The following is a 13,779-nucleotide window of genomic DNA, read 5'->3' as shown; positions in this document are numbered from 1 at the left end:
GTTGTCTGTGTTGATAAGAACTTCAGTGCGGACTTTGCTGACATATGGCTGGTTGAGTAGCATGTATCCAGTACCAGCTTTCAAAGCCATTAACCATGGGTGTGCATGCTGGAGCATTTAACCACAAGGTTAGGAAAAAAGCCGGTCCGCCGCCATCATCTGATGTTCATAACTAAAGGGATCGGAGTCGTCGAACGCCGTCGCGCCATACCCTCCCCCTCCTACTCCCCCAAGCCCACCCTCCAATTCCCCTTCAACCCCCAAAAGCCTTCCCTCACCCACCGCGACACCCGCATATGCCCCCTCGCCGCCGTCGAAGCCCCAGAAAATATCGAAAACCTCCGCCTCAAGAGGACGGTCATCTCCGACGAAAGCCTCGAGCTTCTTTTCAGGTAATTGCCCAATTTCAAGTCTCTGCCAAATTCTTGTGATGGACCTAATTTTATGAATCGAATTCGAAAATTTTGGATTTTGAATTTGATTATGATTTAGGATTTTGGAGATTTGACGAAGGGAAGGGGTAGGCCTGCGATTCGACGGGAAGGGATGGGCCTACGAACAGACGGGGACGGAGGAGTCGTTGCATCAATGAGGATGGGTCTCTCGACAAGAGAGATAGCGCCGATGGATCTAATCTGGAAGAAGAGGTGGTCGGCGGGAGTTCGTGCTTGCGTTCGAGACGGCAATGTGGAGAGGGAAGGGATGATGGGTTTTGGCCGTGCGGTAGAGGTGGGTCGAATTGGGAGGTGGGTTCTGGTCGGCGATTGAAATGGAACCCGGCCGGGATCTGTACTGGTCCGCCGAAATGACACGGTTGAAGACGGAGGAGTTGGAGGGTGAGCTGCAGTTGATGAGCTAGTTGTCTGAGGGAGTGAAGGAGGCTGTGAAGTGGAGGAGAGAGAGGAGGGTCAGAGAGAGAGAGTGTAGATTAATAGCGTTGACGGTTGGGAGAGGGAATTGAGGGTGGGTGTGAGGAGAGGGTGTGCAGAAGAGCAATTCGACCGGATTGGGCAAAATGCCCAGCACTCAGTCCAAAAAACAGCCCAGCACCCCGTCCATTATCTCCAGCCCGCCCGCACAACAGCCTGGGGCACAGCCCATGCTGGTCTCTACGCCAGCTCAAAACTGACTGACCAAGAAGCTGGGCAAGTGGCCACGTGCCAACTCTTTGACTCTTGGATTTGAATATTTTTCAAATCCAATGGTCCAGATTAATTAATTATATTAAAAATTATTAAAAATTATAAAAAATACAGAAAAATTATTAAAAAATACATAAAATTAAAAAAAATACATAAAATTTTTAAAAATGTTATTTTTTTCTATAAATAATAAAGTTTGTGGTTGAAGAATAAAGTGTATTTGATGAGTTTATGTAATTTCATTTTAGTGTGTTTTTTTATACAGTTTATTTGATGAGTTTATTTAATTTTATTTTAGTGTGTTTTTTTTAAAGTTTATTTGATGAGTATGTAATTTTATTTTAGTGTGTATTTTTTTTAAGTGTATTTGAAATTTTATCCGAAATAAACTTAAAAAAAAAACACCAAATAAATGCGTCTGGGTGCCAGCGCATTTTTTTTAGGGATGGAGATGCTTTGGCCTATTACTGTTCACTCCAGTCTATTACTGTTTACTTGAGTGAATAAATGCGTTGTGTGCTAGCGCAAAATCCTTAGAGGTGGACTTACTTAAAGAGAGAAGGGAAGGAGGGGGTTGGAGGTTGTGGTAGGGGACAGCCCATAAACTTTTTTTTTTTTTTAACTTTAAATTTATTTATTTTTAAATATTTTTGTAGGGCTCTATGACATGTGGTTCTTAGTCACTGTCTATGTAACTGTCACGTCTCTAGTTAACGGCTGATTTAATAACAAGTTTAACATATATATGAAAGTGTTCTTAAATTAAGATTTTATGTATCATTCTAGGATAAAAAAAACTTTATATATTAAATGTTGAAAATATTTTTTTTTTAATTAACTGAAATTAACTCAAATTAAAATAATGAAGAGGGTCGCACCACTGAGCACCCATTCCCATCACCAATTTGCATTCTCACTCCCACACCAGACGCCACCCTCACGTCCATAACCCCGGCGATGTCCTCTTCATCTCTGGCCATCGAATCCGCCGGCGATTGATTATTACAGAAACTTTTTTCTCCCTCTAGAGCCCGGAAATTTCACTGATCCAAATAAACCGAAACCACCTTCATTCCCAACTCAAAGAAAACCCATTCATATGGCATTTGAAAAATTCAGCAGGAAAAACCCTAATCGACGAACGAAATCCCAAAATTTGAAGCTACCACGAATCGGAATCAGGAATAGAGAGACTCACCAGGCCGCCACAGCCGCCGAGGGAGATGTTGAAGTATTGGTCGTCCGTCATGGTTTCTCACAGTCGAGGCCTAGATACTTTCTATATATAATCACTCCCACCCTTTCATTTGGATCTCACACCTTTCTCTCTCTGTGGTTTCACTTATCCCACTTTTCGTCTTCATCTTCTTGCTGAAAATCCAAACATCCCCAGATTCAGGTAGCCCATATTATTTGTTTATTATCAACAACAAAATACTCCATCATTCTTATCTGGGTCATCTCCACATTACACGTGGTTTTTGCCCACAATGACCGAGCTAGAAATTTTTTACCGGGTGGGTTAGCTTAAAGATTTAAATATTTATAAACAAAGAAAAATTTTCACCGTATCAGCTAGCTTAAGAAAATTTTCATAAGTAAGCCAAAAATTTTCGTTATTCAAACAAATTCAAACTTGTATATGTACAAGAAGCGATGAAAACAAGATGTGAGAAAAAAAACAGATGGTTTGTAAACTGTATTATATAATTAAACCGAGAGAATTCGAATTAATAACTAAATATATGATGGGCTACATTAAAAAATCAGTAAAAATTACATGTAAAATTTTATTCTCTACCGAAAGCTACCTGGGCTACAGCCCAGGGTAGCCCTTAATGTGGCTCATTCCACCATTTTTCAGGCTCTAGTTTTGTGGGTCCTGATCAGAATCTTGCGCCATTGTGTTTTGATTCAATCCGAGATTTCAAGCTCATATGTTCAAATTTTCATTTTTTGGGTTTTTATTATTTTTTAAGTTTTGAATTTTTTTTATATGGAAAACTTTGGGTGCGATCCTTAACTATGAATATTGTTTTATTGAAACCTTATTGATTTTTAATTTTTGATCAAAGTCTCTGAAATTAATGTGATAATTTATTTCTATGTACGTTACTATATTTTTTAAATTAAAAATTAGAAATTTTAGTTGTTTATATAAATGAGATTTTAAATAAAAAATCATAATTTGTGGGATTAAAAATATTAAAATATAAATATATTATTGTGTTTGTGTGTGTGTGTGTGTATAAACATGGGTACATTTATCAAAATTAACCAAAAAAATAATTGTATCAAAACATGGGTATAATCTTCAGAATCACCAAAAAAGAAAGAAAAAAAAAGATATATGTTTAATAACATTAGTAAATTTCTTTGATTAAACTTGATATGGATACATTTTAAAATCAAAGAAAAAAGAATGTACCCATATAAGTTTAAAAATGGATTAGAAAAAAATTGAATAGATTTTATATAAAAAAAAAATGGTACATTTCACATATAACAAATTGGTATATTTAAGAATGAGTACATTTTAAGATTAAAAAGTTTTGCATGAATGGGTACATATAATTAGCATGGGTACATATAATTATTATTAAAATAATTAATGATGTTATTAATACAAGGACCTTGATCAAAAATTGAAAATGAATAAGATTTTAATCAATGGAATAACAAAATGGAGGATGAGAACCTAATTTCTCATTTTATAATTTTTGTGGTGGGTTAGTTGTCCATAGAGTGAGGATCTGTGGGGAGTAATGGCTAACAGGAGTTTGGAGATGGCGTCCATTGAGGTGCAACTTCGGCTTCTGCTTCCAGCCAAAGTGAACGAGGATGACAAGTTGGTCGAATACGATGCTTTGCTTTTGGATCGGTTTTTGGATATTCTCCAAGATTTATATTGTTACACACACCCCTAATTTAAATTGTATTTTCACTAAGTTTGAGGTTATCTTGCTTTTAAAATGGTTTTTAGGTCTTAAATGGTGTGCCCAAAGGGCCCACCCCCTGTTTTGTCCCCTGGTTCCCTTTCCCTTTCTTTTATTTTTTTTCTTCTTTCTTCTGAAAAGTCTTCCTCTCTCTCTCTTCTCCTTCACTCTCCCTTACACTCTCTCGGCTCTCTCTATCTCAGCCCCTCCGAGGGCTTTTCTTACCAACAAACCACACCACCACAACAACAAAACATCATCAACATCACCCTTGTGTTCTAAAAAACGAAGAAATGACACCCCAAACCCCTCTCTTCCATTCAGGCGGTACTGTTCATCATCTTCCCCGACGAGTTTCTTGATTTTTCAACGTTGGTAAGCTTCTAAAAACCCTGGGGATGTGTTTTAGGGTTAGATTGAAGCTTGTTTTAAGTTGTGTATACGTTTGAATCACAGAAAATAGTTCGGGAAAGCTTTTCCAAATTTTCCAGCGAGCACCGCCACTTTCCAGGCAATTTTAGGCCAAAATACGGTAAGTTGGCCGGTTTACAAGGCATCAATATCTTCGTCTCGCTGAGTACTACAACTTTCCTTTTTGTTTCACCAATTTCGTCGAGTATTGAAGAAGTTATACTCATTTGAATCTTACCTAGTTTCTGGCGACCTCCGAGGCTTTCAAGGCATTTTTTGGTCAAACCACGGCTAGTTAGACGTCATGTGAGGTACCATTTTCTTCTTCTCTTTGAGAACTACAACTTTTGTTTTGAATCACTCGATTTCGTTGATTTTTGACAAAGTTATGGCTGTTTAAGGTTGTTGTAGTTTTCTGGCCGAATCTGGCCTTCTCTTTCTTTTGAATTCTGCAACCCAAAAATCCCAAGGCCTTTGGGCCTTTCCTGCCGAGCCCACCCAAAACCCATTTCAGTTTTTATTATTTATTTTATTTATTGTTTTAATGTTAAAGGCCCTTTGGGCCATTCCTTAAGTCTTAGGCCCTTGGCATTAAGCCCACTCTTTAAAACCCCAACCTATTTATGTTAAAGTCCTAAACCTTTTTAGTTTAAAAACCTAAACTCAACCCACCTAAAAGTTTAAGCCTCAACCCTTTAACCATTCCAACCCTAAACCCTACCCGGGTCAAACCTTTTTATGGAATATTCCATCAGAGAATATTCCGTCAGGGAATATCATCTGGAGTATTCTGTTGACTTTTATGAAATTTATTCGGGACCCTTCTTAAAGTAATTCGACGTTTTGAATCTGTTTCCGACATCCGTTTTCCCAAATTCAATTGCTATTATATAGTTTTATTAATTGGACCCTTTATGTGCTTAAGGGTAATATTTGTGACGTTTTCGTGGTAGCTAGTTTGCGTGGCTTTTCGGCGGCTAAGTATCTGTGAGTGGACCCTTTCTAATATGCATGTTTTGATAGTAGAAATGCATACATGAAAAGCATGATTTAACAATTATGTTTTATGAGATGCTTTGAGATAATATGCTTACTGAGGTTAGTTTGAATTATTACTATTTTTCCTGTAACCCATGTTCTTATAGAATATCCGATGGATGACGATATGATATTTAGAACATGTTTCAAACACCTCTTTATAGTATAGATGATGGATGACTTTATACTATGAAGTTGCTTTACAATATATATATATATATTCAGTGGTTTTGTACTTACCTAGTGGTCATTTCCACTACGGGATGTAGGGATAGATTCCGGTCCGTCCTAGTCGACGGTTTGGTGTTGGCATAGGGCCTGAAATGTATTTTCCTCTGAATGTTTGCTCAGAGACGGGGAGCCGGCATGGGGCTTGGGGATTATCGGACAATTCACTAGTGATTATTATATATATAAGTTATGATTTTGGGACATTGCACGACATGCTAGGTTTCGGAAAACCTATGTTTATCATGATATATGTGTTTTCATAAAACTTGAGGGTTAGTACGTTGATAACTGTTTTATTATATATATATATATATCAACTTGGTCCACTCATGTTTGTTTTGCGCCCCTTTCAGGACTTAGAATCGAGGCATACAATCCCGACGTCCAGGCACTTCCGCATCGGCATCTTCGAGTCCTCTCGGTGTAGGATTCATCCTTTGTTTCATTCAATTTTATATTATTTTTTTAGTGTTCTAGTTAATTGTATGCTCTAAACACGTTCCTTAAATGCACTTTATTTATTCTCTTATATTTATAAGTCTTATCTATCCCTTGTTTTCAGCTTTTGCACTCAATAAATGGCTTTCGTCACCCTCGGGTGTCGGCCAACACGTGCCCATCCTGGTATTCGGGGAATATCAGGATCGGGGCGTGTCGTACATTGGGAGGATCTCAGGGAAACGGTGAGGGTGGCAGGAGATGAAGAGGACTTTGCCGGAGTTATGAAGGTGAGGGCAGGGCCGGCCCTAAGTATTTAGGGGCTTGTGCAAAATTTAGAGGGAGACCCTTCATTTTTTTTAATGCTATATTTTTTTTCAATTTTTTCATCTATAAACCTAAAATATTACAAGTTACTACAATAAAAATAAGTTGTTTGATTGGTTAGGTGTTTTTCCTTACCTTCAAAGGCAAAAACTTTTGGATGCGTTTTTGTTATCTCCTTTTTAAGTTTACAAATTTGCAAAAATTTATAATAGCAAAACAATATCACAGGGATTCGAAGCACAAGGTATATAAGGAAAAAGAGCTAAACCGCTAGCGCTAGAACCACATATATGATTGTCTTTTGCATCTAATCTATTTATATGTATAAGTATACATGTAATGAAAATTTGGGGCCTTCTGAATCGGGGGCCTTGTGCGGTGACACCTATTGCACGCCCTCAAGGCCAGCTCTGGATGAGGGTGGCGTCTTGTGTGGAAGTGAGAATGCACGATGGTGATGGGAATGGGTGTTTAGTGGTGGGACCCTCTTAATTATTTTAATTTTTCTGTTACAAGAAAAAATCTTAATTTTTTAATTTTTAATTAATTTATCAACCCAATTGTATGAGTTAGTGGGCTCGCTGTCTGTTATATGAGCATTTAAAAGTCAAATTGATAGAGTATTTAATGAAGGTTTGACATTGCAGCGAATTAATAAGTTAAGGTATGACATTGCAATGTTTAAAACATGAGGTGTGAGATTGTGGTTCGACTCATAGTTGAAGTAGTTTTATGTAATTTATCCAAAAAAATATTAGGAAGATCATGTTCTTAATGATTTAAAGAAAGAATCCAATCAAGAACAATCGGTCTACAAAATATGGTTTAAATAGGTAGTTTCTCGAATATCACCCTTACATGTAGCCAAAACCTCGAAGAAATAATACAATAAAAGTTTAACAACTTAATTGAAATTATTTCAGTAGATGGTGCCTTGTCGAATTCGGACCTTGGTGCGCGTTAGGGGTATCAATCATGCTTGGTGTGACCCGGCTAAATATACCTGTCAAGTACAGTACTCTGGTTTATTTATGACTACCTGATATTATTGTTTTTTCATTCTTCCACAAATGTGTTAATTCCATCTCTTTCAAAGAAGAGATCAACCCGTGTACTGATGAAGAAAGAAACCAACGAGAAAGTAGAGAGGCACAAGTAGGTGGGTATTGTGACTTGCGCAGAAAGAAAGGAGAAGGTCATTGTTCTAAATGCAAGTTATATTCTAACCAAAATTAATAGAAAATCATTGCCGTCCGAAATATTAAATCAGTAAGTCAAAAGTCTTTCTTTGAATTTTGAATGAAAACGGGAAGTCTTCCGGTAATTGTAAAAAAAAATTATGTAGTTCCAAAGTGTTTACTAAACTCACACACCTCTTAATTGTGTTTTTTTGAAGCCAAGTTTTTCATTGTCTTTTGGTCATTCATGGCTACATGTGTGATGATGAAGAACTCAATTTTCTTGATCATTTTTGCATGCTTGTGGACTTGTCATGATGCAAGGGACACATTGGCACCGGGGGACACTCTTGATTCCTCGAGTTCCTTAGAATCTGCATCGGCAAAGTTCACCTTGTCTTTCGTTGATCAACGGAATTCCAACTTCAAATATTTAGCCATCCGTCGCAATAAATACAACCCAAACAAAGCTTGGATTGGCAACAGAAACAGACCTATTTCATCATCTTCATCTCCACTTCTTACCTTGGATTCTAATTACACATTGAAGATTACTCAAACGGGTGAAGACCCAATTGTCATTTGCTCTGCTCCACAAACTAGTAATAGTACTAGTAGCGGTGTTGTGGCTACCCTTTTGGATTCCGGCAATCTTGAATTACAAGAAATGAATGGATCGAGGGTTTTTTGGCAAAGTTTTGATTATCCAGGAGACACATTTTTACCGGGTATGAAGTTAGGTGTCAACCATAGTGATGGCCACATCTGGTCACTTGTATCATATGTAGATACCTACAACCCGGCTCTGGGGCCTTTCAGTCTTGTTTGGGACCCGAATGAACATGAACTAAAAATCAATAAAAGCGGGGTGGTTTATTGGACTAGTGGAGTCTTGAGATCAGATGGAACATTTGAATTTATTTTGCCTAATGTGTCCAAGCAGAGGTACAATTTTAGCATTGTATCTAACGAAAATTATGGCTACCTCACTTACACTGCTGTAGGTGATCAGAGTCTTCAACCAGAATGGGTGCTATACAGCAGTGGGATACTTCAGGAATATGAAGGACAGATGAATATTGTACAAGCACAGAACTGTGATGGCTATGACACCGATGGAGGGTGCGTCCGAAGGTTCCAATCAACGAAATCCTCTGGCACAAAAATTGGTAATCATACAAGTCCAATTTCATACCACCTGATATAGATTCATCCAAAAATTGAAGACAATTAATGCATACATGCATACATGTGCGTGTGTGTTACACTGATTGCATATGTTGGTAGCTAATTGTTTATGATGCAGCAGATAAATGGGTTTGGATTGGCACTTCTATAGCTGCTGCTCTAGTGCTTTGCACCGCGTACTATCTACTCCGACGAAGAAGATCAGCCCTTCCATCAGCTGGTATATTTCTTTAAATCATGTGCACCAGTAAGACAGGATTATTATTCACATCTTTGACTATTGTTGTCTCCATTGAAACTTTAATTTCTGATAATTGATCTGTAAAGGTGAGAACCGGACAGAGATTGAGAACGAAATGCTTATCTTCATGAAATCTAATTGACCTACTGATGATGTTAATGGTCTCCGAAATGATGGAAATATAGGACATCATGATTTAAGCGTTTTTAGCTATTCATCCATCTTGGCTGCCACAAGCAACTTTGCTGAAGAAAACAAGCTAGGAGAAGGAGGGTTTGGACCGGTTTATAAGGTAACATTTAAAAAAAACAAAAATTTCTGTTTCTAATTCAAATGCTGTAGGAAAAAAAAAAAAAGGAATTAGCTTCATTTGCCTAAAGATGACAGCAAAAACATGATATGGATTATCAATTCAGGGGAAATTGGCGATGGGACAAGAAATAGCTGTGAAGAGGCTTTCGAAATGTTCAGGGCAAGGAACATCAGAATTCAAGAATGAACTGATACTTATATATGAACTCCAACATACAAACCTGGTTCAGCTTTTCGGATTTTGCATTCATGGCGAAGAGATGATGTTGATATATGAGTATCTGCAGAACAAAAGTTTGGACCACTTTTTATTTGGTGAGGAACCAAGATACTTGATTTCATTTGTTAAATTTGATATCTGTCTTTTATTTTACTGTCAAAGTTCATAGATTACTACTATTAATTAATATTAGTCCTACTTAACTCTACATATTGGACAGATCCAATCAGAGGTCTACTACTAGATTGGAAGAAGCGTTTTAGCATTCTCGAAGGAATTGCTTAAGGGTTGCTTTACCTGCACAAATACTCAAGAAAGAAAGTAATTCATAGAGATTTAAAAGCTAGTAACATACTGTTTGGATTAAAACTTGATTTTTGGCCCAAGGATGGAGTCGACCCAAAAGGAGGCCTGGAGGAATAGAAGATCAAGGCCCGGCTGAAACTTAGGAAAGCAGGAAAGGGCATTTTCTGACTTGATACAATTCATAAGGGCCACTTGCCTACCTACCCAAGGACCAAGTGGTGTAGACTGATCAGACTGCACAGCCCATAAAGTACTTTATGGTGGCATTACATGTAATAAAGCTGATGAGTCATCACCCTCAGACCGCATTCGGGCAAAGCTGTCGCTACAGGAGCCAAACCGAGTCGTCTATAAAAGGAGGAAGAGAAGACAGGAATAAAGACACTCAATCAAACAAACAAAAGCACAAACTCTGCTCAAAAAGCCAGATTTGCCTTTCAAAACGAAGCTGTAGTCAGCCCAAGCCTTCATCCCATTCGGAACAAGCCTTCATCCCTCGCGGGATAATCTTTTCTCCCAACCTCTGTAATAGCTCTGCTACCTTGTTCGAACTTGTTGTAGTATCGATTCACCTTTTGTATTCTCCTTTCCCCCTCTCCCCCTCTAAGCTTTCAGACCTTTGACAAAACTACAAAGATAGGGACCTGCAAGACGATCAGCCTTAATTGATAAGGTTTAATCTTGCCCGACCTGCTTTGCTCTGTCTTTGTCTTGTCTTTCTTTAAAATCTAGCAATATGTTGTATACTTCCAGTTATATGCAAGTTGTTTCTAGCAAAATCACGATGACAAAGCTTTCTCAGTACTTGGATCCGATTTGAATATATCTTCAGTGTTTAAATCAGATCCAAGTCCTAAGCCCTCGGGCATGTAAATCTGATTAGTTTAAAAGTCCTTGGCCTCAAGGCATAAAAAAGAACTTTATGTGGACTCAACCCATCCACGACAATCCTTGATAAACGAGAAGTCCGAAGTTACTTGGGGCGCAAGTAATCGACCTACCTCTTGGTTTTGTTTCTATTATATCATGATTTCCATAGAACGCTTGAGCATGAAATGGATTCTGATGGAAAGCCTCAAGGCCTACACCTAAGGCCCCACAAAGGCATCCATTTGGATTCATTCCGTTCTGCGATCTAAAGAGTCTAAGTATAAGAATGAACTCTGATGGGAAGCCTCAAGGCCTACACCTAAGGCCCCACAAAGGCACCTATTTGGGTTCATTCTACTTCTTGGATTCGGGTAATCAGAAGTATAATAGTTAGAAAACTCCTACAATCGCAAGAATAAATATGATGTGTTCGAGCACTGGTTTAGTTATTTATGGGAAGCCTCAAGGCCTAAACCTAAGGCCCCACAAAGGCACCTGTTATAACTAACACGGTTTCTTGGATACATACATATATACAACTAAAGCACGACAACCATTCTACATCTGCCATGCTAAAGATGGCAGTGGCACGCCTGAGCACTTAAATGTTAACCTTGATTGTGAGCCTCAAAGCCTACACCTAAGGCCCCACAAAGGCACCTCTCAAAGTTAATGCTGTCCTTCTCTTTCAGCCTTGCCCGAAGAGCCTTGCCTGAAGAGTCTTGCCCGACGAGACTTGCCCGACAAGTCTTGCCCGACAAAGCCCGACCGCGAAGTAGAAGCCCGACAGCAGGCTCAACCGGTGCCGACCTCCCAGGGGAGCTGTGTGCTCGTTGGCCAGGAAAGCATCCCCGACGGAAATTCCTGCCACGAACATAGTTTTGGCACTCCCGGTGGGATCTCTAATCAGAAGATAGAGAAACAGATATGCCAGAAGACTTATAGACCACGTTGTTTCAAATGCTGCAACGATTGGAGAAAGCCTCCACAGGCTCTAGAAGTGATATAGATGTGGTTCCTCCCAAAGGAAAAAGACGTAAAAACAGCCAGCCAGACGAGATGGTCGTAATCAACCCTGCATTTCCCTTCTTAGAGGCCCCTATAAATATGCTCAATATGACATGGGCGGAGAAAGGAAAAGGGAAGATTACAAGGGAAGAAGAAGAAAGACTGGCCGAAAAACCTACAGAGAGAATAATCAAACTGCCTGAGTATCCAAAGGCTGCCATAATCAAGGGGATGGTTATGTGTAGTAAATGCCAGTGTGAATGTGAGCTCGAGATTCCCTCGGCTGGAGTCCTCATTGATCACGAGTTAATCAGGAGGAAAGAAGAAGATACAAGAAGAGAAGCCCGCGAAAAGATTAAGCAGGCAACAAAGAAGGATACTTCCCGAAGTGTTTTTCAACGCTTAGGAGGTGATTCCCAACCCAAGGCTTTGTCAGAAGTGTTTCGAAACCATGAAGCTTCTGACGAGGCAGAAAAAATGGAGGCTAAAATCCAGAGAGGTGCAGATCATCTTCAGAATGGCCAGATGGGGGGGGAAGTCAAGAGAACTGATGGGATAGCTAATCCCGGCAGAAAAGGGAATCCTGCACATCTTGGGCGAAAATGGTATATAGTCGGAAAGGATGGACAACCCACCAAACCGATGGGAGCCTCAATGGTCAGGAGGGTTCAAAGGCAGCACAAAGCCTACATGAATTCTTTGAAGACCCCCACTACCTCTGAAGCCTCAAAAAATCAAAAGTTGGAAAGAGCAACATCTGGAGGTAGTAGCCAGCTCCGTTGGCGAAGTAAAAAGGAGGTAGAGAAAGCCAATAGCAAAGCAGAGGGTGTGGGGGATCATGTGCCGCAGAGCCAACATCCTGGGAAGTATAGGATATTGAGAAGAGCTCAAGAAGATCTGATCATGGTATCAACTCCTGGGTGGAAGCCGGAGCCTATTCACATGGGAACTGTTGCATCTGAAAGAAGACCACTTTCTCTGCCATTCGTGGATCCCTTTGGTGAAGTTCCAAAACAAACACTGTACGAGGGCATGGATCAACCACAACAGGAAGGGATACCAGAACCACTACTTCCAGCCGATGCGATGGCCTGGTTAGATGAATTCATGGACCAAATTGGGAGCAAGAAGGAGGATGTACTCGAGCCCAGTAATTTCCACATCAACATGGCGTATGTATTATCCGCCACGTTTGGTGCCAGACCTGATCAGCCTGCTACTATGGAGGGTGATTACTTAACAACGGAGCCAATGATGGCACAAGTCAATGTGGAGATAGCTGAAGAACAAGTCTCGGGCAAGGCTGAACCCTCAGAAGTATCCAAGGGTGGTCTTCTAAGGATTTACACAGACGAGATGGTGTTCAGCCGCCCGAGTATTTCGTTGGCCAACCATCTGAAGCCTATATATGTTTCAGCTCACTTGGAAGGTGTACCCTTCAAAAGAATTTTAATTGATGGAGGAGCAGCTGTTAACGTGTTACCGGCCAAGCAGATGAGAAAGATTGGGAGAGGTACGGAAGATCTTATTCCCACGGACCTTACGGTCTCTAGCTTCTCAGGTGCTATCACTAAGACTCATGGGATATTACCTTTGGAGGTGGACTTGGGATCCAAAAAGATAATGCTGGCATTCTTTGTGGTGGACTGCACCTCCACTTACGGAGCCTTACTCGGAAGAGATTGGATCCACCAAAGTTTAGCCATACATTCCACTCTTCATCAACAAGTAGCTGTATATCATGAGGCAGGTACTGAAGGACCAAGCTTTTGGGAAATAGTAGAGGCCGAATCACGGCCGTTCCTCCCCTCAGCCAATGTTGCGGAAGCAAGTTTCTACAATCCCAACGTAGGAATCTTGAAATGTTCAGGAGCTGATAAGAACGGCCGCCCTACCAAGGTGACGGCCCAAAAGCTTTTGGAACAAGGAATGC

At 39.8% G+C, this 13,779-nt stretch overlaps 2 protein-coding genes and 2 long non-coding RNA genes across 4 annotated transcripts; 3 read left to right on the top strand and 1 right to left on the bottom strand.

Annotated features, from left to right (window-relative positions):
* The first annotated feature begins 6 nt into the window (after positions 1 to 6).
* LOC114824947 (uncharacterized) lies at positions 7 to 1,356 on the top strand. The gene is made up of 2 exons (XR_011581534.1): positions 7 to 392; positions 493 to 1,356. It is a non-coding gene; the product is annotated as an uncharacterized lncRNA (long non-coding RNA).
* Positions 1,357 to 1,860: 504 nt separating this feature from the next.
* LOC114824949 (uncharacterized) lies at positions 1,861 to 2,564 on the bottom strand. The gene is made up of 2 exons (XR_003773567.2): positions 2,341 to 2,564; positions 1,861 to 2,185 (listed from the first exon to the last, which is right to left on the bottom strand). It is a non-coding gene; the product is annotated as an uncharacterized lncRNA (long non-coding RNA).
* Positions 2,565 to 3,907: 1,343 nt separating this feature from the next.
* Positions 3,908 to 6,516, top strand: LOC108169710 (phosphoenolpyruvate carboxylase, housekeeping isozyme). Its single transcript, XM_029103531.1, has 2 exons — positions 3,908 to 4,049; positions 6,419 to 6,516. Exons 1-2 carry the CDS (start codon positions 3,908 to 3,910, stop codon positions 6,514 to 6,516), a joined length of 240 nt encoding a protein of 79 aa, XP_028959364.1.
* A 1,434-nt stretch (positions 6,517 to 7,950) lies between these two features.
* LOC139196526 (G-type lectin S-receptor-like serine/threonine-protein kinase CES101) lies at positions 7,951 to 10,767 on the top strand. The gene is made up of 4 exons (XM_070822640.1): positions 7,951 to 9,109; positions 9,217 to 9,422; positions 9,547 to 9,757; positions 9,883 to 10,767. The coding sequence occupies exon 1, from the start codon at positions 7,964 to 7,966 to the stop codon at positions 8,906 to 8,908; it is 945 nt and encodes a 314-aa protein (XP_070678741.1). The 5' UTR covers positions 7,951 to 7,963; the 3' UTR covers positions 8,909 to 9,109; positions 9,217 to 9,422; positions 9,547 to 9,757; positions 9,883 to 10,767.
* The last annotated feature ends 3,012 nt before the right edge of the window (positions 10,768 to 13,779 follow it).

The sequence above is a fragment of the Malus domestica genome, chromosome 05 (genome assembly GCF_042453785.1).
Source record: "Malus domestica chromosome 05, GDT2T_hap1".
In the NCBI taxonomy this organism is placed as follows: domain Eukaryota; kingdom Viridiplantae; phylum Streptophyta; class Magnoliopsida; order Rosales; family Rosaceae; genus Malus; species Malus domestica.
This window is presented reverse-complemented; position numbering and strand designations above follow the sequence as displayed.